This window comes from Colias croceus, chromosome Z, assembly GCF_905220415.1.
Source record: "Colias croceus chromosome Z, ilColCroc2.1".
NCBI classification, from domain to species: Eukaryota; Metazoa; Arthropoda; class Insecta; order Lepidoptera; family Pieridae; genus Colias; species Colias croceus.
Window position 1 is genome coordinate 2,226,211 of NC_059568.1, and position 22,620 is coordinate 2,248,830.

Here is a 22,620-nt window from a genome sequence, read left to right on the forward strand (position 1 = left end):
ATACAGGGTGTCCCACTGTTGGTATACTAAGCTCAAAGGAGGTTATAGTTTTGCATGCGCTGAGTACGTAAAAAATACTTATAAAATTCCAAATGCAGTTTTTTTTCAAATAGATGAATTTTTAAAACTCTATGTGTACATCCATAACAAGCAACTCGCCCAACTTTGCCACCAGCACGTGAGCTATCGTCTAAGATCTGGGGGCACGGTAGTGCCCCCGCCAAGACGAGCCAAGCGAACAAGCGAAGCGCACGGGCACTACCTACCTTTTCTCGAAGCGCTTCGACGTTTTTTTGAACCCGCATAACTTGGGTTTGGTAGATCAACAAAATTTTCGGGATATATTGTCAATAGCGGACTTATTGAACATATTAAGTTTTAATTACATTAGCTTTTATACTTCAGATTTTATTTATATCTAAAAAACGCTAATTTCGTCACTGACTCACTGATGATCATCAAAATTCTTAAGGTATTTCCTAATGTCCTAGAAAGCTGAAATTTTGTACGTAAGCTAGTATTAGCACACAAACAACAAAAAAATTATAAAACTTGTAACTTTCACCCCCCAACCCCTTAAACTAGGGGATGGGAGTTTGTATGAGACCTGTAATTTTAAATTAAATTTTGATGACGCTAGAGGTCTAATCTAATAATCTAAAACTTTGTTCCCCTAGATATATATATATGTATAGGTACTCCTTGTTAAAAAAAAAAAAAACTTTAATCGACTTATACAATTTTGTTACAAACAACTTACAAAAAGAAATGAAATCCCACCAAAAACATTTTCATGTAAAATGTTGCCAAGACGAGCCCATATGACTCGCACTGTCAAAAAGTTATCAGATCTCATGTAGAGCGAAGCTTCTAACACTACACGCCCTAACTCTACAAGGCCTAACTTCACAAACTCTACACCTTAGTCAAAATATGTGGCTTGGCCGTTCGTTACTACAAGAACTATTCTATAACACAAAAGTAATGAACAGTGAATAAATTTTTCACCTTACGCCGATGTGAATGTAGCGAAATGGCCAAGCCACATATTTTGACTAAGGTGTAGAGTTTGTGAAGTTAGGCCTTGTAGAGTTAGGGCGTAGTGTTAGAAGCTTCGCTCTACATGAGATCTGATAACTTTTTGACAGTGCGAGTCATATGGGCTCGTCTTGGCAACATTTTACATGAAAATGTTTTTGGTGGGATTATGTTTTCGTAGACAAAATGCTCACATTAGAGAAGCGGTATATGCCGGCTGTGCGAAGATAGAGAAAAAAACATGGATATTCAGGAAAAATTTAGAAAAATTTTTTTAACGTAATTTTGTTGTTTAAATATTTTTTACATGATCAGTGTATGCAAAACTACAAGTCCCTTAGCGCTTAGTATACCAATAGTGGGACACCTTGTATATTAAAACGTCTATCTCATATATTTTATTGCAATGTCTTGAACTATTCGTGATACACTTACTTTATCCCGCGATTTTGTTCGTGGTTTAAAAATATCACATGTGACTCACTAGAGGTAGATTAAAGCCTATGTACTCACCATTCAATTCATATTCATGAAACATATAAATATAATCATATATGAACTATAAAATATTAATGGTAGAATTTATGTCTAAAGACTCACACAAAATTTGCGCATGTTTCGTACGCATATTTTGTAATCCAAACCTACATAACTCATGCATAAAATATATTGTATCAAACATCGTGTAACATTTACAATTGAAAGTAAATTACACTACTCGGTAATACTAGGAACAATTAATTATTGCTTTATTCATTTATAACAAACGGATTTTAAAATACGGCCATAGATTTCGCGTCATTTAGTACCTATATTATGTACTTCAAATATTTTCAAATAGTAGTCAATTCCCAATACGATTGTAGGAACGGAGTTATTGCTGTATGATCGTTAAATTAAAACGTGGAATTCGTAAATATTCCAAGGCACGATATACCCCCTTACAACCGATATTTACACATTTATACACATCTTCACTTACATCTGTATATACAAACACGTTTAAAACTTCATACGCCGTCTTTTTTGTCGTGTGTTTTCACTTCAACGGTTTCTTTTATTTTAATATCTTCGTCCTTTAGTTTACAAACTTTCGCGGAGTCATCTTCTTGTTTGTCCTTCAATAGTTCGCTCGAATCCTCACAGGTTTTTTGACTGTCCTCGTTAGAGACATTGAGTTCAAATTGCGTTATTAATTGGCTCAGAACGCGTTTCAAGTCAAACGACTCTTTGTCCATTGACACCGGGCTCTCTAGCAAGTCGCAGTTCCCGTTATCACAGCTGTTCTCGTATTCCCGCTTCATGGACTTGAGTTCTCCAACCACTAGAATCAATCCTGGATTTTCTTTGAGCGCCGCTTTGAGGAAAGCTCCTTCTTTGGAGAAAAGGAATACCGCTGGGATTTGTATGTCATCTTTTCCATCTCCGGACATAGCGAAGAGAGCTGTGCTTTCGTGAGTCGACTCTTTAACATTGTCCAGGACTATGGCCAAATGTGCTCCAGCATCTTGAAGGTTCCGGACCTTTTGTGCGAAGGTGCACTGTCCCCTTTTGGCAATGGCAAACTTTCCAGAAATTTCGTCTTTATTCTTGATGGCAGAACATGCATCTGACGGATACGCGAAGTTAACTGTGCCCACGTATCTTTCGTTGCCGGTTATTTCTTTCCCGAAATGGCCAGGGCCAGCTGGGAAGATTTTGTCGGTGATTTTGACTCCTGCCGCAACTACGCCATTTTCTGAGTCACTGAGTGCGTTCCATTTAGACATTTCGCGCATAAATGTGAGTCCCTCCGCTGCGTCTTTTTGGGATTTAGCCTGGAATCGAGATATTTATAAAATTAATTAGTGTTTTCTTTTCAACTTTTAATCGTTGGTACGAATCATATTTATTCTTTAATTTTACCATTAATTAATGGCCAGATCTGTACAAAATTTAAATCAGTTCACCTCATATAGTATATATAATATTATAAAGCTATTGGCTATGTGCGAAGTGTGTGGTGGGGAACGGCAAATCGACCGTAGCGCATGACGTGACAGAAATGTGAATTAATTCTGGGCTGTCATGTGTCAAATTGCTTTATTTTCATAACTTCCTTTATAATTTTAAGTAAAAACGTAAAAATTAGCGATATGGGTCATAGTACATGCTGTGTCGTAAATTGTAAAAACAATGAGAAAAACAGTTCCTGCAAGTTTAATTCGTTTCCAACATCAAAGTGGACATTACAGCAAAGACAAAAATGGATAGCTGCTGTGAAGAGAAAAAATTATTTTTCACGAGGAAGAAAATCGCTAAGTATAATATACACACTCACTTTTCACACTATTTTTTTCAATTTCGTTGAAAAACTAGTCGAAAATCAATATCACAAAAATATCTTAATATCTAGTTGACATGATTTGACAGATGACAAATCCTGAATAGTTGCGGCCACTAAGGGCGCTGTCATCGCGCACACAACGAATAGAGCGCGGGTGTCATATCTTTCACTTGTGCCAAATCGTAAGCAGACAAATGTCACAAATCCAATTGTCATAAGGACTTTGATAGTGAGTCCATGCTTGATACAGGGAAATATATTTTGGAATTATGAAAAATTTGTACCGTATGGATTGTTCTAATACTTAATAAATATTATCTATACTAATATTATAAAGCTGAAGTTTGTTTGTCTGAACGCACTAATCTCAATTTTTTTCAAATCGGACCAGTAATTGGGTCCGATTTGAAAAATTATTTCGGTGTTGGATAGTCCATTTATCCAGGAAGCCTATATATAGCCTATAGGCTATAGGTCAACACGCTAAGACCAACAGAAGCGGATCCACGCGGTTGAAACTGCGGAGCGCGGCTTGTAGCATATAATTTTAAAAAAATAACCATTGAAAAAATAGTCGGTATCTCGTTTAAATTAACCTATCAAGTTTTTTGTTATGATATTTAAAGCTTATGGTTCGCTACCATATTATTGCAATTGTGTATTAGATTCTACGTTCTTAACATAGAAGTGACACGCGCTCAATAGTTTACAAATATACACTAAAAGTTTCACACCATCGAAAGTTTTGAGGTCGTTACCTCAAAACGATAAAAGTATTTAATCAAATTGAGAAACACCACCTTTTTAAGTTGGTTGAAAAATAACTAAAGTATGCTTCGAATAGAGAAAATCAATCGTTTTTAGAATAAAATTAATGTTGGCTTTACATACTTTACTTTAAAGTTGAACTAACTTACCGCCCGCGGCTTCGCCCGCTTTATCTAAACCCTAATAAATTATATACTAAAACCTTCCTCTTGAAACACTCTATCTATTTAAAAAAACCGCATCAAAATCCGTTGCGTAGTTTTAAGCATACAAAGGGACATAGGGACAGAGAAAGCGACTTTGTTTTATAATATGTAGTGATATAATAAATATTACTATTTCACAAACAAACTGTTTCTGTAGGTTCCCAGAAAGATAATCTACTCAAAAGTACCACCACATATACAATGGACGACATCCTGTATTCATATTTATATTTGGACTAGCTTTCCACCCGCGGCATCGCCCGCGCAGTCAAAGAAAAACCCGCATATCTCCCGTTCCCTTGGGATTTCCGGGATAAAACATATATAATCCTATGTCCTTAATCTCGGGTATCAAAATATATCTATACCAAATATCATGCAAATTGGTTCAGTAGTTAAGGCGTGATTGAGTAACAGACAGACAGACAGAGTTACTTTCGCATCACTACATAGTATAAAACAAAGTCGTTTTCTCTGACCCTATGTCCCTTTGTATGTATATATTTATATCTATATGTATATACTATATATTTATATCTTTAAAACTACGCAACGGATTTTGATGTGTTTTTTTTAATAGATAGAGTGATTCAAGAGGAAGGTTTAAGTATATAATTTATTAGGTTTTAAACAAAGCGGGCAAAGCCGCGGGCGGTAAGTTAGTTCAACTTTAAAGTAAAGTATGTAAGGCCAACATTAATTTTATTCTAAAAACGATTGATTTTCTCTATTCGAAGCATACTTTAGTTATTTTTCAACCAACTTAAAAAGGAGGTGTTTCTCAATTTGATTAAATACTTATATCGTTTTGAGGTAACGACTTAAAACTTTCGATGGGGTGAAACTTTTAGCGTAGCCGCGGGCGGTAAGCTAGTCTTAATATATATAAATCTCGTGTCACAATGTTTGTCCTCAATGGACTCCTAAACCACTAAACCGATTATAATAAAATTCGCACACCATGTGCAGTTCGATCCAACTTGAGAGATAGGATAGGTTTTATCCCGGAAATCCCACGGGACAGGGAACTATGCGGGGTTTTCTCTGAAAACGCGGGCGAAGCCGCGGGCGGAAAACTAGTTTATAATATAAGTATGGATTTAAAACAATAACACGTCACCGTAATAGCCGTATAGAGCAGTTGCACCCTCCCATCGGCCAGCGTCAGTACTGATATGCCCATATCAGCCAATGCGTGTATCTGCCTCGGGTCATTGAGTGGGCGGAGTCTGGCCGGCGGTCTGGCGGCCGTACTGCCAAGCATTTGTCGCATTGGACGACGGACTTTCTCAGCCACTAGGGACGCTGTGTTGGGACACGTTCTGCAATATTTTATGGATATGCGTGAGGAAATTTACATTAAGTCACAGAATACATAATACAGTGAAACTTGGTTAAGTGGGACCTGGATAAGTGAGAAACCTCCATAACTGGAACTCATGCTGAGGTCCCAACACTTTGGCACTGAATTACCTCTGTTAGTGGGACGAGGTATACCTCTATATCTGGGATTTGTTCTTTCGATTTATCATCATAGTTACCTCTATAACTGAGACAGCGAGTAAATTTTATATGCATAAACCTCTGTAACTGAGATAAAATTGTTTGTTTACTCATTCTTATTCTATCCACAAATTCCACACGTAATTCCAAGTACGTAAGTACAAATTTTGAGCTACAATTACTTTCAGTTTTAGTTTCGCTTTACTATCATACAGATGTTTATTTGAAAAATGTCAAAACGAAAGCTACGCTTTATTTAATGATCGCACCTGTATAACTGAAATAATCTGTATTCTCACCTCTATTAATGGAACCCTCTGTAAATGAGACAGATATTTATTTATACCTGTATATCTGAGACACTGGGTAAGTGGAATACCTCTATAAGTGAAACGACATTGCAGGTCCCTTGATGTCTCACTTAACCAGGTTTCACTGTAGTAGCTAAACGCTACAGAACGGACACTCTCCGCCTCCCGCCAAAATTAAACACTTACCTCACCCAGCACGATCAGACATAAAATGGTCCGTATTTTTCTGCAAGGACGATACGCAACGAAGATTGACAACATTAATCAAATTGACTTAAAGTAATTTTACTATTTTGGATTTGTGATTATCGTTTTTCGTAGAAAATGGTTAGATATTGTGCTGTTTACAGATGTATTTCATCAGAAAAAAGCGAATTTTTTTTTACGCTAGTCACAAATGTGCCAACCATAAAGCGTTAACACACACATTTGCAGTCTCTACAGTGTGACTGTCAAAACGATACTTTTTATGGAGTGTCCGTGTGATTAAGTGTACATTGTTTAAAGTTTATGTGTGTAAGTGTTTTTAGACAGGAGATGCAAAGTGAAGTTGTATGTCGTTGAATGGTAGTTAATATAATCGAACAAGTAGTCGAGACGCGCTAATGTAGTATTAGTCTGGTTGCAGAGCTTGACCGACCATCAGTGCGTACGTCAGTCGCGCTTGTCATATGTATGGAAATTCATAAAACCGTTCATAGCTAGACCGACCATACGCACGCGTATTGTCATGCGTAGTGTCATAGTCATACACATTGTTGATGCGTATCGTCAGGACCGACGGTACGCACTGATGGTCGGTCAAGCTCTGCAACCAGCCTTAGGAATAAAATACATTTCGAAAGATGAGGACAAAACGCATGTAGAAATGTGATAAGAAACAGTAGAAACCTTATAAGAAACTATTGTGTGTAAGTTTAGACATCTAAACGAAAGTATGTTGTCACTTTATATTGATTTATATCCTCATACTTATAGATGACTAGCGGTCCGCCCCGGCCTCGTCCGTGGTACGTATTTCGCAATAAAAAGTAGCCTATGTCCTTTCTCGGGTATCAAAATATCTCTATACCAAATTTCATGCAAATTGGTTCAGTAGTTTAGGCGTGATTGAGTAACAGACAGACAGACAGACAGAGTTACTTTCGCATTTATAATATTAGTATGGATAACTGTAACGTTACAGTGCAAAACAACTACTTACTTTCGATATTTATCGTCATCCTCATCATCGATCTTTATATTCAAGTAGGTCGAATTCTTCCCATCTGTCGCCAAAGACAACGGTAGGAAATGAGCTTCCGTCGTCAACACATAGTCTTCCAATTGAATAGGCAAGTCTTTATCTTCGCCAAACAACATATACAAGTATTTGAACGTCTCTGCAAGGACAAAGGAATCCATTCTGTCCTCATGTATCCTTGTTCTGACGTCATTCACGGCTGCATAACCACAAGGCACTCTGGTGTATTGCTGTAACGCTTTCAGTACAGTTTTGCCGACTTGTAGGTAGTGATCGTCTTCCGTAGCGCGGTGCAGGAAGTATGTGGACTCCAGGAATTCTGGACGGAGTGGGTGTTGACCCCAGTGCACCTGAAAAAATAATTTTATATTTACATTATTTATTGGCATTGCCAAAAATAATAAACATTTTAAATGGCTATAGTATTTGACAGCGATTGCTCAATCGCTCTTGCGGGATCAAGAATGGCCGTGAGGTCAGTTATCGCCTCGGCAAGGCTGGCTTCGGTTTTGTAGCGAAAATTTCATTTATGTTGTATAATGTTTTTATTACTTTAATTTTTTTTTTTCAATTTACCCCACGTAGCATAAATATTGACCGCTTCCATGGTACAGTCAACAGTGGTAACCGCGTGAACGTAGAATCAAGGGGTTCGAATCCCATAATGTCCTAGGGGACTCGACTTGACTTTCAGTATAAAGATCATTGAGATATACATATGGAGATGACACCGCCTACATCACTTATGTTCCGCTCACCATAAGCCATATGGCTTAACTGCACGCTCATTTTTTATTTGTTTTAAAGTGAAACGCATCAAATATGCCTTCGTGTGTGTTACGATATTGTACAAATAATACAAATAATACGGAAAAGTGCAGAGGAATAACTTTCATCCGTAAGTACCTAAGTAGATAATAATTTTTAAAACTTGGAGCCAAAAAATGGCGCACAGATTTAGTTCGTGGCGTCTCCTCCATACGTAGTAATATTATCTCAATGATAAAGATGTATTTTGTTATTGGATCACTCACTTGGAAGTCACTAGTGAACGCCTCCGGTATGAAGGTGTGCCGCTGCATCACCTGGTACAGCATCTCGTGCGTCTCGACCGCGGGCCGCACGTCACCGAGCAGCACTTGCAGCCCGGGCCAGAACGCGAGTAGGGCGTCCATGAAGTTGCGGGACTGGAGGTGCGGTCTGAAATCATTGCGTTTATACCAGCTGACCCGACACACATGACCGTCAACTTTACAAAAAAAAGACGGGTTGCACTCCGGGAGTGCCGGCAGAAGTGAAAACTTGATTATTAACGTTCAGCATGTTTGATATCCATCCGTCTTACGCTTTTTCGATCAGGTCACGTGTCCTGACGCGAGTTTAAGGTTTTATACCCATTACAGAAAAAGTGCTCAACGCCGCTAAAGAAGTTTTCACTTCAAAAACGTGACCGTCAACTTAAAAAGATAGATAGATAGAAAACACTTTATTGTACAATGCACACAAAAACAAAATTTACAGAAACGACATGCAACTTATAATAAATGTACAATTTGGCGGCCTTATCGCTTAAAAACGATTTCTTCCAGGCAACCTTGGGATATAGGAAAAATAAATCAGTAAAAAGGTAGATAGTGCATAAATACATACATATACAAGAAACTGTAATTATACATAGATAGATAACTTAAGAATCAAATAATATTATACAAAAACAAAGGAGAAATGAGCAGTATAGGAATACAAATATTAGAAGAGAGGAAAATAAATTTACATAAATAATTAAATAGATAACTTTCTTAATTATCTCTATGTCTGACGCAATATATTAAGTTCTCTTTCATAAGATTCTTCTCCTGACTATTACAAGCACAACAAAAATAATTTTGGCAATCGGTCTAGCCGCGTGATGCCGTTCACGCGTGACCATTCATTTTTATATACCTATAGAAATTAAGATTTTAACGGAATAGTGCAAACAGAAAATTAAACATGGTCAATAATTATAGAAAGAAAATCTGTTTTAGGAACTAGTAAATTCACTAGAAACAATCATTCACAGTACCTGTGTGCCTAGTGTGAGTTTTCATCGAGTACGAAACATTACTATCGCGTCTGCGTCACAGCGAAATTTGTATGGGGAATCAAAGCTTCCCCATACGTCCGCTAGGGGCGCTGTTCGATTTCCCATACTAATTCGGCTGTGACGCAAACGCGATAGTAACGTTTCGTACTCGATCAAACTCACACTAGGGGTACTGTAATGTTTTTCAATTAATCGTTTTCACATAATATACAATCGATGCCCTGTCACAGGTCACAAAACAATTTTGTAACCAAAAATTTTGTTCCAACTCACCTATGCATATGCACGGCCAGCATAATGGGACCCCTGCTTATGTACTTCATGACCGCGTTATAGTGCCTATTGAACCTGGCCAGGTACTTCTCGTCTCCGAGCAAGATGTACGCTTTGAGACAGTACTCGTAGTACGAGTCTATGCCCGCGCCAACACCCGAGTCTTTGCGGACCCAGTCACCAGAGTGTATGTTTATCACTGTGCCCATTAGGTCGGAAGTTCTGAAAAAAATGTTTATTTTATTAAGTACTAGCTTTCCACCCGCGGCATCGCTCGCGCAGTCAAAGAAAAACCCGCATAGTTCCCGTTCCCGTGGGATTTCCGGAATAAAACCTATGTCCTTTCTCGGGTATCAAAATATCTCTATACCAAATTTCATGCAAATTGGTTCAGTAGTTAAGGCGTGATTGAGTAACAGACAGAGTTACTTTCGAATTTATAATAATAGTATGGATAATAGATGGGTGAAAAATTTTTTTGTTATAAACTAAATTAATTATTATAAAATTTTGAATATATTCTATCTCTTTTCATCCATTTTGATGTTGCTTTAAATAAGAGATAAACAAAGAACTAATTATTATTTATAGTAATAAAATATTATGTTAGGTTGTTCGACAAAAGACTGATGTAATGTTAATCAGATCTGTATGAAATTTGATACAGAGATAAATATTATAGACTATTATTATCTATAATATAAGTATTTGTTTAAAATTATATTATACTAGCTTACCGCCCGCGGCTTCGCCCGCTTTCTCTAAAACGATTTGAGATTTAAACTATCTTATCTCTCAAGTTGGATTGAACTGCACATGGTGTGCGAATTTTATTACAATCGGTTAAGTTGTTTAGGAGTCCATTGAGGACAAACATTGTGACACGAGATTTATATATATTAAGAAGATATGTATGTTTATCAGCCATCTGGTTTTCATAACACAAGCGAAAGCTTAGATCAGATCGTGCCGTGTGTGATAATTGTCCAGAAATATTTTTATTGTACCAACAATGGCACCTGCCACGCGGGTAACTAAGCTTGAAATTCAAAATGTTTCATAATTCGTAAAAGTCCTGTGAGCATTATAAAAAAACAAAAACCATGAAATTCAAAATTATTGCTGAGTACTGTACTTTTTACAGAATTCAATCCCTACTAATATTATAAATACGAAAGTAACTATGTCTGTCTGTCTCTTACGCTTTCCCGCTTAAACCTCTCAACCGATTTTGATGAAATTTGGCACAGACAATCTTTAGACCCTGAGAAAGAACATACGCTACCTTTTATTGCGAAATATGTACCACGGGCGAAGCCGGGGCGGACGGCTAGTAAATATGTACATGTATTAGGTGCGTTTAAAAAAATTCATGTTTTTTAAATATAATCTTGACTGTCATGTTGTGAAATCGTTTTGACTGACCGGTTGGCTTGGTTGGTAGTGGCCCTGCCTTCCAAGCCAGAGGTCGTGGGTTCGATTCCCATCCGGGGCAAACATTTGTGATGAACATAGATGTTTGCTCTGTCTGGGTGCTTATTATCTATATAAGTATTTATTTAAAATTATTATTTATTTATATTTATTTATAATCTATTTCTCACCTATGCCGAATCTTCCACAAGCCGTCCATAGCTTTGTGCGCTTTCTGCTCGAACACAGGGTTACCAGTTAATCGCGACAGGGCTGCCATCTCTAGTATCATGGTTCCAGCGCACGCGGTGCATGTTTCCCGTGATTCTGACAACCCTCGGATACCGTGGCGGAGGTTCACCTTGAAAGGAGAGCAAATAAATTGAATATAATTAAATAATAATACAAAAAAAGACGTGTGGCACTCGGGGACTGCCGCGGTAAAGCTATTAAAAAGCATGCCTTCGAGTCACACCTCCGCCCGTCGGAGTGGGGAGCGTGAGGTTTTTTCGTTACGGATTTTTTCGATTCGGTCCCCGCGCTCAAGGCCCGCGATAGAAGCTATGCAATGGCTTAATTTAAAAAAAATATTTATGTAAAAAAATAAAACTTATGAATGAAGATTTGAAGACTGGCCACTTGCTCCGGCTTCATTCAGGATAAAAAGCACATATTACTCGGTTAAGATAAGCTTTCTGGGCGAGTAGTTTTTGAGTTACATCGTAGCAAGCAAACAAACATAAATTCTTTTTTATTGCGATTACGCACTAAACGCTTTGAAAGATCTTTTTCAATTCAAACTGCGAAGGAGTGGAACTCCCTCCCGCCTTCTGTGTTCCCCGAGATCTATAATTTGGAACTGTTTAAAACCAGAGTGAATAGGCTCTTTCAGGACAGGCATCATCTGCGATCGACCGCATCCACGCTTACCACTAGGCGAGATCGCTGTCAAATGCCTGCTCTGTTATGAATAAAAAAATAATAAAAAAACTATAGATACATTGTATTACAGACACCTTGACGAAGATGCATAATAATGACAATTGCGGCATAAATAATTGTTTTCTTGTTTTAAGAGAACATGTTTTGTAAATGTTTGTAATAAACATACCCTTTTACCACTCAGTGTAATATCACTGATTTTCAGTGGATGCTTATTGAAAGTGAATGTGTTCAATGTTCATGCTTAAACTATTAATCCATACTAATATTATAAATGCGAAAGTAACTCTGTCTGTCTGTCCGTCTGTTACTCAATTACGCCTTATTTACTGAACCAATTTGCATGAAATTTGGTATAGAGATATTTTGATACCCGAGAAAGGACATAGGCTACTTTTTACGCCGGGAAATAGGATAGGCTTCATCCCGGAAATCCCACGAGAACGGGAACTATGCGAGTTTTTCTTTGACTGCGCGGGCGAAGCTGCGGGTGGAAAGCTAGTATTTAATATATGGTTATTCAATGTTATACAAACAATATTATATACTTTCCAGTTATATAACATTAAGTACATTTTAATCAACAAAGTCGTATTACTCCACTGAAAATCAGTGATATTACACTGAGTGGTAGGCCTAATGGCATGTATTATATATATATTAGAAGTATATATATATTATAGTAATATATTATAGTAATATATATATATTTTAGAAGTATATAACCTATATAGTCTCTTATTTTACATGTATGTGCCCATAATAAATGTATTTTATTTATTTCTTATTCAAACTAATATTATAAATGCGAAAGTAACTCTGTCTGTACGGTTTACGTATTACATCGAAAGTGGACTGTATTTAGGTCGCTATAAATGCTGCTAATGATGCTATGATATTATGGGACAATTGGGAACACTTTAATGGCTGCTAATAATTATATATGATTTACGCGGATTCGAGCGGATAGAGCACTCGGGCGCTGCTAAGGGTGAACTGCGCTTTTCGGCCGGCTCGGCCGTCGCACGATAATACTGCTGAGGCAGCTTGACCTCATTTACGTTATTGCTCAATTATTGTAATATGCAATGTAACTATGGATAATAAGTAATTTAAAATAAGATATTTGTTCGCTGCTCGAACACTGTCTGTCTGTTACTCAATCACGCCTACTGAACCAATTTGCATGAAATTTGGTATAGAGATATTTTGATACCCGAGAAAGGACATAGGCTACTCTTTATCCCGGGATATAGGATAGGTTTTATCCCGGAAATCCCACGGGAACCGGAACTATGCGGGTTTTTCTTTGACTGCACGGGCGATGCCGCGGGTGGAAAGCTAGTTTAAAACTAAAATTAAACTAACTAAACGCTTACCCTGCCATGTGGAATGCCTGTAGACGTATTGAAAGCGGGCAGTAACCTTCTGCCCAGGTCTTCAGCTTTCCGTAGAAGCTCCCCGTTATACCAATGCAGGGCTGGCACTTCGTTCTTGAGGGCTGTCGCCAATACGTGTGCTGAGAGAAGCCCTCTGAAATAAAAAGTTTACATTGTTAGCTATTTTTTTTTATAATAGAGCGGGTAACGGAGCAGGTGGGTCACCTAGAGAGGTGATCACCACCGCCCATGAGCACTCACAAAGTTACCTTTGTGAGGCTGTTACCGACTTTCGAAGGTGGGTGTAGGCTCTCTTTTTAAATAAGTCCATGTCATACATGTGCGGGAATACCGAACTTGGTAGACTGTTCCACAGGGTGGTGATACGTGGAAAAAAGTGTCGCGAGAAGCGTACGGTACTAGTATTTCAGTTAATATGATGATTACATCTGAAATACCAAGTTAGTGTATATTATTGACTATTTAGGATAATAATATAATGATGTGAAATATTTATTTAGACATTGAACAGCAGAATTTCACTTCATAATAGCGACCCGCCAAGTGCGGGTGCAATTCTGATAACAATAGTTAAATTACTTGAACAACTCCATCTATAAAAAAACCGCCTCAAAAATAGGTGTGCAATTTTAAAGATCTTAGCCTATGTAGGGCAGAGATAGCAGGAAACTCTGTCTCAAAGCAGGCAGGCAGTGAACATAAGAAAACTATTAGTCTAAGATCCGGCTGCAGGATTAGTGCGCTCATCGGTTTTTTGCTGAAAACCGAATTTTTATGTATACTTATAATTAGGAGAATATATATCGACTAGGTTGCCAGTCAAAATTTGGCCGCAAGCATGTTTAATTAAAATTTTTCTAATCGATTTTTGGGAAAAAAATTCGTTCACTTGTTTTTTTGAATAAAATGTAGTCTTCATCACGGCAAATGATATAAAGATTCAAAAAAATCACGGTTGCCGCTTTTCACCTGGCCGCAACATCTTGGCAGCCTGGTGCAGACAGGTATGATTTCGATTCATTTTTACGTTCATAACGTACATTTATGAATCATATATCAAATTAAAGCTAATTTTTTTCTATTTATTATCATATATGGTTGCCTAATTAAATCCGGCCGCAAATAAGGGTTGCCGGCTGTTAAAAATTATATATATTTACGCCTATTAGTACACCGACGCATTCTTTTTATGTATATTTATAATTAGGAGAATATATATCGACTAGGTTGCCAGTCAAAATTTGGCCGCAAGCATGTTTAATTAAAATTGTTCTAATCGATTTTTGGGAAAAAAATTCGTTCACTTGTTTTTTGAATAAAATGTAGTCTACATCACGGCAAATGATATAAAGATTCTAAAAAATCACGGTTGCCGCTTTTCACCTGGCCGCAACATCTTGGCAGCCTGGTGCAAACAGGTATAATTTCGATTCATTTTTACGTTCATAACGTACATTTATGAATCATATATCAAATTAAAGCTAATTTTTTTCTATTTATTATCATATATGGTTGCCTAATTAAATCCGGCCGCAAATAAGGGTTGCCGGCTGTTAAAGATGTTGAATATTTAAGGTTGAGTGAAAGAAAATATGTCGTCCTTTTCAAAATGACAAATTTAAAAAGTAATATTGATTTAATATAATTAACAGCCGATCCTCTCTTTTTCTCGTTATTTCGCTGCCGCACGCGAATGCGTCGGTGTACTAATAGGCGTAAATATTTATAATTTTTAACAGCCGGCAACCCTTATTTGCGGCCGGATTTAATTAGGCAACCATATATGATAATAAATAGAAAAAAAATTAGCTTTAATTTGATATATGATTCATAAATGTACGTTATGAACGTAAAAATGAATCGAAATCATACCTGTTTGCACCAGGCTGCCAAGATGTTGCGGCCAGGTGAAAAGCGGCAACCGTGATTTTTTTGAATCTTTATATCATTTGCCGTGATGTAGACTACATTTTATTCAAAAAACAAGTGAACGAATTTTTTTCCCAAAAATCGATTAGAAAAATTTTAATTAAACATGCTTGCGGCCAAATTTTGACTGGCAACCTAGTCGATATATATTCTCCTAATTATAAATATACATAAAAATTCGGTTTTCAGCAAAAAACCGATGAACGCACTAATCCTGCAGCCGGATCTCGTACTATATAGATCATTTTTATCCGGTGATAATCAATGTAAATAATTATTTCCATTAAAATATTATATTTTGTTGTTCTGAACATGTTAAGCTCTTTATCACAATTATATTAAAAAGTTAATATAATGTGGATCATGGGGGAATTTCGTTGTAATTAACAAGTTGGTGCAGCTTTAATAAACACAGAGAGATATTGGTAACATATGGTTAGAAATGTACACGATTAACACACATAAGTTTAACATTCAACTAACAAACAAACTCTTCAGACTTTTAATATTATCTATCTTACTGTCTAAATTAAATATGAAAAACAAATTTAAACCACGCGAGCGTGAAGGAAATATTTTCAGATTTTTAAATTTGCTACGCATGTTATAAAATCATTTATGCTCTAGACGGTAAAGAAAAACATCGTGAGTAAACCGACATGTCGAAGAATCAAAAGTTTGACGACATAATTATATTGTGTCATCCGCCAACACGCACAGCCTGCGTGGTGGATTATGGTCTGGAGATACGTGCCACAGCAGTGGATACATAATATATAGGTTGATGATGATGATGATGATGATAGATACATAGATAGATACATAGATAGATACACAGATCGATAGATACATACCCAACCATCCGTATGTTTGTCTCAAAAACCGACACAATGATGTCATGATCAAACGTGACGTCACGGATCACCAGTTTAATGGCTCGGCTGAATTCGGAGAAGTCTCCCATCACGGCTAATGTATCCAGGCTGTCCACCAGGGTTAGTGAGAAGCTGAAAGGAAATATAATTTTGTTACCAATTAATTAATAACAGATCAATTCATAAGTTCATAAGGTGTAATTTACTTGTCTACTATTGATGTACTAAAAATAGATCAATATAAATAACTTCATATCGTGTACATATTGTAACTTTATTGATGGTACATACTACAGCTCAATTATCTTAAAACTTATACAAACATAAACTACTAGGTTTCCGCCCGCGGCTTTGCCCGCGCAGTCAAAGAAAAACCCGCATAGTTCCCGTTCCCGTGGGATTTCCGGAATTACGTCATTTTCCTGGGATAAAAAGTAGCCTATGTCCTTTCTCGGGTATCAAAATATCTCCATACCAAAATTAATGAGAATTGGTTCAGTAGTTTAGGCGTGATTGAGTAACAGACAGACAGACAGAGTTACTTTCGCATTTATAATATTAGTATGGATTTCCCGCGTTTCAGTCGCGGATAAGACCACCAGTAAATCTTTCATCATCTTTTTCTGAAGAATATAATCTTTGAAAAAAGTAAAAGCTTTTGACACTGGGTCTTCCACTATTTTGAATATTTTCAATCCTTTAACCCAAATCGTTGGTGGATTTGACACGTAAAAGCTCAAGACTGTGTATTTGCCAGTCTATAGACACAGGTACACAGAACTGGCTGTTCCCCGTGGTTCTAATAGGTCTTACCATGGTTGTAGTATAGCAGCTTTCTCGATAAATGGCCTATCTAACAGTGAAATAATTTTTCAAATTGGACTAGTGGATCCTGAGACGACTGAGACAAGAGACTATTCAGATTCTAACATAACTATAGATTCATAGCCACAGGACATCACAATGTAAAACCTTCATAGTACATACAATTGTTATTTAGCCTATTATTTCTATATTCCGGTCCGCACCTTCCTTCGCAGTATTGTATCGCTCGATAACAGCTGCATGTTTCAAACACAGCGCTGATGGCCACTTTACTTACTGATTTCTTAATGAGATCAGTAAGTAAAATGGATATATTCCATGACCAACAAGAGTCGGAATTCGTATTCATTGCATATGAGAAAGAAGGGCTATAATTTATGGTGTCTATTTGTTTAAATGAGCAAACTAAAATACTATTTCACAATATACTCGTAAAAACATTTTATGATGAACATAGTAATACAAATGGAATTATTCACGATTGTTATAAATAAAAAGAAATCGTTATCATTTCCAAAAAATGTTGTTAACAAAAAATGTAATTAAAAACAGTAATAAAATTTCGCTATAGCATAAAATTCATCGCAAAAGCAATTAAATGTTCCTTGAATTTAGCAATTATTTCTTGATAGATGTATGTGCGCTGCTTTACTTGAGTTAACTTATTTTTTAATAATACTAGTGTACTTCTTGCTTACCAGATATAATTTAGGTAGTTAACAAATTTACTATATTTCAGTTTGGTAGTTTTTGATATTGTGTGAAGTCCCGTGCCTCGTAGTGGGGTAAGGGGCAGATTAATTATTCATACATCAGTTTCACTGATCGATTTTCTTTAGTAAAGTAGGTAGGTGATCAGCCTTCTAAATGTATGTTTCTGTGTCCTGCCAGATCGAGACATTTTTTTTTTATTCGTCTTCACCGGGAATCGAACCCAGGATCTCTCTAGGTTCTACGCTCACACGTCAACTACTGCACCATGGAGGCGGTCAAAGCTTTTAATATTGCCCGATAAACAACATTTTTTTTATCTTATATACATACCTTCTTCCTCTTATAACTACCATAAACTAATATTAGCTTTTCACCAATTTATTGTGACAAACAGAAAAATTAAAGAAAAAAACATTGAAAGTAATTCAAATTATTAGCACCGATAGAGATAATGCACAAAAAATTTATACATAACCTTATCTAAGACATGTATGACAAATTCGCAATAGCACAGTATTCTTATAAATAAATATAAAGCATTCAAAATATTTTATCGAAGGCCTTCATAATTATAGTCAAAAGCAAAAACGAATACGTTCACGTTCCCATGGGATTTCCGGGTAACCTATCCGATGTCCTTTCTTAAACTATATCTTTTTCCTAAATTTTATCCAAATCGGTTCAGTATTACGCATGCAGACAGGCCACCAGACAGTCTTTCTCATTTATAATACTTGAGCCATAATCTCCCCAGTTAATTATAAAGACCACCTGCGTAGGTGGGTCTAATATTACAAATTCGTAGAGAGTCATTTAACGTATCGGAATACGATTCTTCGATCATATCAAGACGTCCGATAACATCGTACCTAATCGAAAATCGATCGTTCTCAAGTACAAAGCCATTATCTCAAATGACATTCACACAGCTGTTATGTAAATTGTATAAATAGATAGCGTTTAAACATAGTTCTAGAACTAGAACCGTCAGGACTATTACCAGCAATTTGCTCTCGTTTCGCTGCGGTGTTACTGATGGAAAAATTGGCATGTCAATCAAACATACAGTTTATCGTTTATATAACCCTCCGTCACTATCTAACGATTAAGTATCTAACAAGTATAGTAATTTCACCCACAGATGTACCCGCATGATCAAGTATCACCTATCTATGATGATGCATAATGTAAAGTTTCATCCAAATCCGTCAAGTAGTTTTTTCGTAAATGAGTAATAAACAAACATAGTTTAATAAACAAACTTAGTCTTCCACAAACTTTCGCATTTATAATATTAGTTAGTAGGATAGGATTAGAAGAATTTGGAGGGAAATTTGACTTTGTTCTAGAACGTTCGAGAATCGAACGTATTGAAATCGCACAGCCAATAAAAACGTCGAACGTGGCGGGAAACTTCTTTCCTCGCGACCTTGATAGCACACGGCGCTATCGCAGTTTTCACCTGTCCAATAAACATTTGCGCGGGCAATTATTACTAAAATCTTCGTAATGTTGATAACACAATTAGTAAAATGACTGTATCAGAAATGGCGCTAAAGAAAAAATCTATTTAAAATAAGATATACAACTAATGCATTTATTATGTATAATACTTTTCTCTCAATATCCAAGTTAATTCTTAATCCCATTAACAACAACCTTTACATTTACACAACTCTAACTATACATTTTTTAATATTCAACCCTGCCTGAAGATATAAGAACTAACAAGAACTAGGAACTTACTAATTTAAAAATATATTTTTTTTTCATAAAAATACATATGAGCGTATTCAATCTCAAAACTCAAAACTTAAATATTTATCTATTCAATTAGTCTATTTTGAAGTTTCTACAGAGGAGTGATTCTATGCAATACACAAATGACTCATCCACACATTAATGCAAGTTCTACAACAGTTACCCCTATACAATACAAGAACCACTCAAGTCACGACAAATACTCACTTGCCCAGCACATCGTCCATGTCCCCTCTACTGGGAGTGACTCCCCGCCATCGCCCCTGGCAGCTGAGCGGCATCAGCTCGTCCGCCGGGTACGCGTTGTCCATGTACGCATTATACGCATGGTAGAACATGCGACGGGACTCTTCCCTGGAAGGAATATAGAAACATTATATTATGTATATGTATAGGAAGGATTTTTGAGAAGGGCAGGCATAATCTTATAGCTGTAACATTTTATTGCTGTGGGTACAAAGGAAACATATTAGCCACAGGCGAGACATAGACAGAGGTCATAGCGGGTGTACCACATATGTTTGTTTAACAAAAAAAGTTTAATCAACACATTGCAAAGTTGTTGTCAATTTTTTAATCAAGAATGTTAATTAACTGCTCTATAAAATATTTTTTGTTATAAATATCAGGCATAACTCAAGTAATCTCAAGAAATGTATTTGTGATGGTATAATAATTATCTGTTAGCTGGATTTGATAGCCAAAGAAGGTAAAAATAGAATTCTGATAAAATAAATATAGGATAATATAGATATAGATATAGAATAAAGGAAATATAGGATGTCCTCCATCAAAATGGGAGGATCCTCAACCAGTCTACTCTACGAGCCAGCCGTTAAGGCCCTGATGGATGATGTCAGAAAATTGTATATATGCTCTCTAGCGTAAACATTTTTCTTGCGCAATTCAGAGTAAGGTGTCAGAATGGACATGTCCCAGAAGATGTGTGATTTCTCTAGCACATTTACTAAATGGGATAGACTGTTTAGGGGATTAAAATATAATAGTATTTTCCTTGTGATAATTTTGAACTTCATTTTGCAGGTTAATTCATTGTGGCATTGAAATATATGAGATTATTTTTAATTTCCAGTTTTCTTTGAAACTAATAAAGCTTAGACTTGTATCAAAAGAGGATATAATAATGCAACAAATCACAATAAAAAAAAGAATTTTATGCTGTATTGGTAATGTTTTAGTTGAACCAGTCAGGACAAAAAAAAAAACTAAAAAAATGTTACGGTTAAAAAGTTTAAGTACTTTGATTATACTCAGGTCTCAGTACCCTGTATTAGGAAACACATACCTGCTTTGTTTTTTGTGTTTACATACCAATTTGGAATATGAGTAAGTATGTTTATTTGTGGTCGTGTTACAAGAATTTAATAGGATAGTAAGTACCATTCATATGTTGCAATAATAGCGAGTTTCATTAGCGAGATATAATTCTTGACTTTTTAAATATTTACCTCAGTCTGACCCTCTCAGCCTTTGTCATTCTCTGTGTAGTTTCCTCCTCTGTACTCACACATATTATTGCTAAAATAAAAACTAAGAGCACACGATAACATGTCATTATCACCATATCACAAAGTTATGGTCTAGCATTTAAATAACACTGAACGGAACTTAGGATAAACGAGTAGTGGTTATCATAAACAATTTACAATGTATAACATAGCAAAATCAAAATGTGGGCACTGATACAGTTAAACAAAAACTAAATCAGTCTACAATCAGACTGGATATTTTACTGTGATTTTACTGTGTTGGGTTGATGACGAATGACGACGAGCGTCAAGCGACATTGCCTAATGTACAATCTGACAGCTGTCAAATATTTAAGGCCTCAGACAGTTAGATAGAATGACCCAATTTTCAGCTACGCTTTCTACTTATTATATGAACTCTTATTCTTGTGGGTTTTACAAATTTAGTATTTAAAAATATGATTAGCTTTTTACAGTAAATAAAAATTTTATATTATACTTTGTAGTTACGTGAGTTACTTTTTGGTAACTGTCATCATGTAGATCGTGTGTAGATCGGGTAGATCCAGGTAGATCGCTTTGTTGAAATATGGTGCGCGGCAATTTTGAACAGTAGTGTGTGTTGCAGTTGGTGTGGCAATAAATTGTAAAAAAGTTTGGAAAATCCAAAAGTGCACGCCTCATAATCTCATCCTTTACAATAAAATTGATTATTTATAAAGGTGTAAAATATAAGTATGTAGATACACTTGTTCTCATGTGCCAATGCTCTTGTACTGTCTCAAAACAGTTGGAAAAGTAAAGAAAGCGGTACCGTAATAATTGAGCTATTTTTCTTGTGGCCCCACCTAGATGTGAAACTGCGCAGGTTTAAGGGACTGACTACCAACTTATTTTTTTAAACCTTGGCTTATAGTATAAAGAATCGAGTTTATAATGGTGAATTTTGAGTACCTACACTATAAATATAAAAAAAAGTCGATATTTTTTTTTGTTTATTTAATAACAATTAAACCACATCGAATCAGACCCTGAAAAATGATGGGTTCTATTCCTGAGCATACTCAAGCGTAAGAGAAAAAAAAAGACTCGATTAGTAAAGTATTTCGGTCGCTCACACGGACGTCCAAGACAGAACTTTTTTAAACTGTTTTTTAACTAGTTTAAATAACAAAAATGACATCAAAAATATCATGAATGTTAAAAATAGTGTTTTTTCTTAATATGTGTGTGTATGTATTATCTTACAAGTGCAAAGTATGATACATAAAGACATTTTAAGTTTGAAAAATCAGATGTTTTGCGCGAAGTGACAGTAGTACCCACCTCAACGCTTCGCTTATGAGGCGTGCAAAAATAAATTGGCAATAATTTTTGAGTTCGAAAATTAACTGCAAACAGTAATAACAAAAGTGATCATGTAAATTAAATAGTTAATTAAATTAATAAAAAATTGTGCATATTATTATTATAAATGGTTATATAACTAAGTACCTGATGTACTCAACAGTCAACTA

General features: G+C 36.1%; 1 protein-coding gene across 1 annotated transcript; it reads right to left on the minus strand.

Moving 5' to 3' along the window:
- Nucleotides 1-1,156: 1,156 nt before the first annotated feature.
- LOC123705033 (ER degradation-enhancing alpha-mannosidase-like protein 3) lies at nucleotides 1,157-21,391 on the minus strand. The gene is made up of 10 exons (XM_045653584.1): nucleotides 21,083-21,391; nucleotides 19,821-19,967; nucleotides 16,293-16,445; nucleotides 13,489-13,642; nucleotides 11,359-11,528; nucleotides 9,755-9,976; nucleotides 8,430-8,595; nucleotides 7,357-7,745; nucleotides 5,459-5,660; nucleotides 1,157-2,855 (listed from the first exon to the last, which is right to left on the minus strand). Exons 1-10 carry the CDS (start codon nucleotides 21,196-21,198, stop codon nucleotides 2,049-2,051), a joined length of 2,526 nt encoding a protein of 841 aa, XP_045509540.1. The 5' UTR covers nucleotides 21,199-21,391; the 3' UTR covers nucleotides 1,157-2,048.
- Between the last annotated feature and the right edge of the window lie 1,229 nt (nucleotides 21,392-22,620).

Coding starts and splice junctions, on each gene's coding strand:
- LOC123705033 (XM_045653584.1), bottom strand. CDS start 21,198: ATGGTGATAATGACATGTTATCGTGTGCTCTTAGTTTTTATTTTAGCA. Junction 19,968..21,082: donor GCTGAGAGGGTCAGACTGAG/GTAAATATTTAA, acceptor TATTCCTTCCAG/GGAAGAGTCCCGTCGCATGT. Junction 8,596..9,754: donor CTGGCCGTGCATATGCATAG/GTGAGTTGGAAC, acceptor CAATGATTTCAG/ACCGCACCTCCAGTCCCGCA.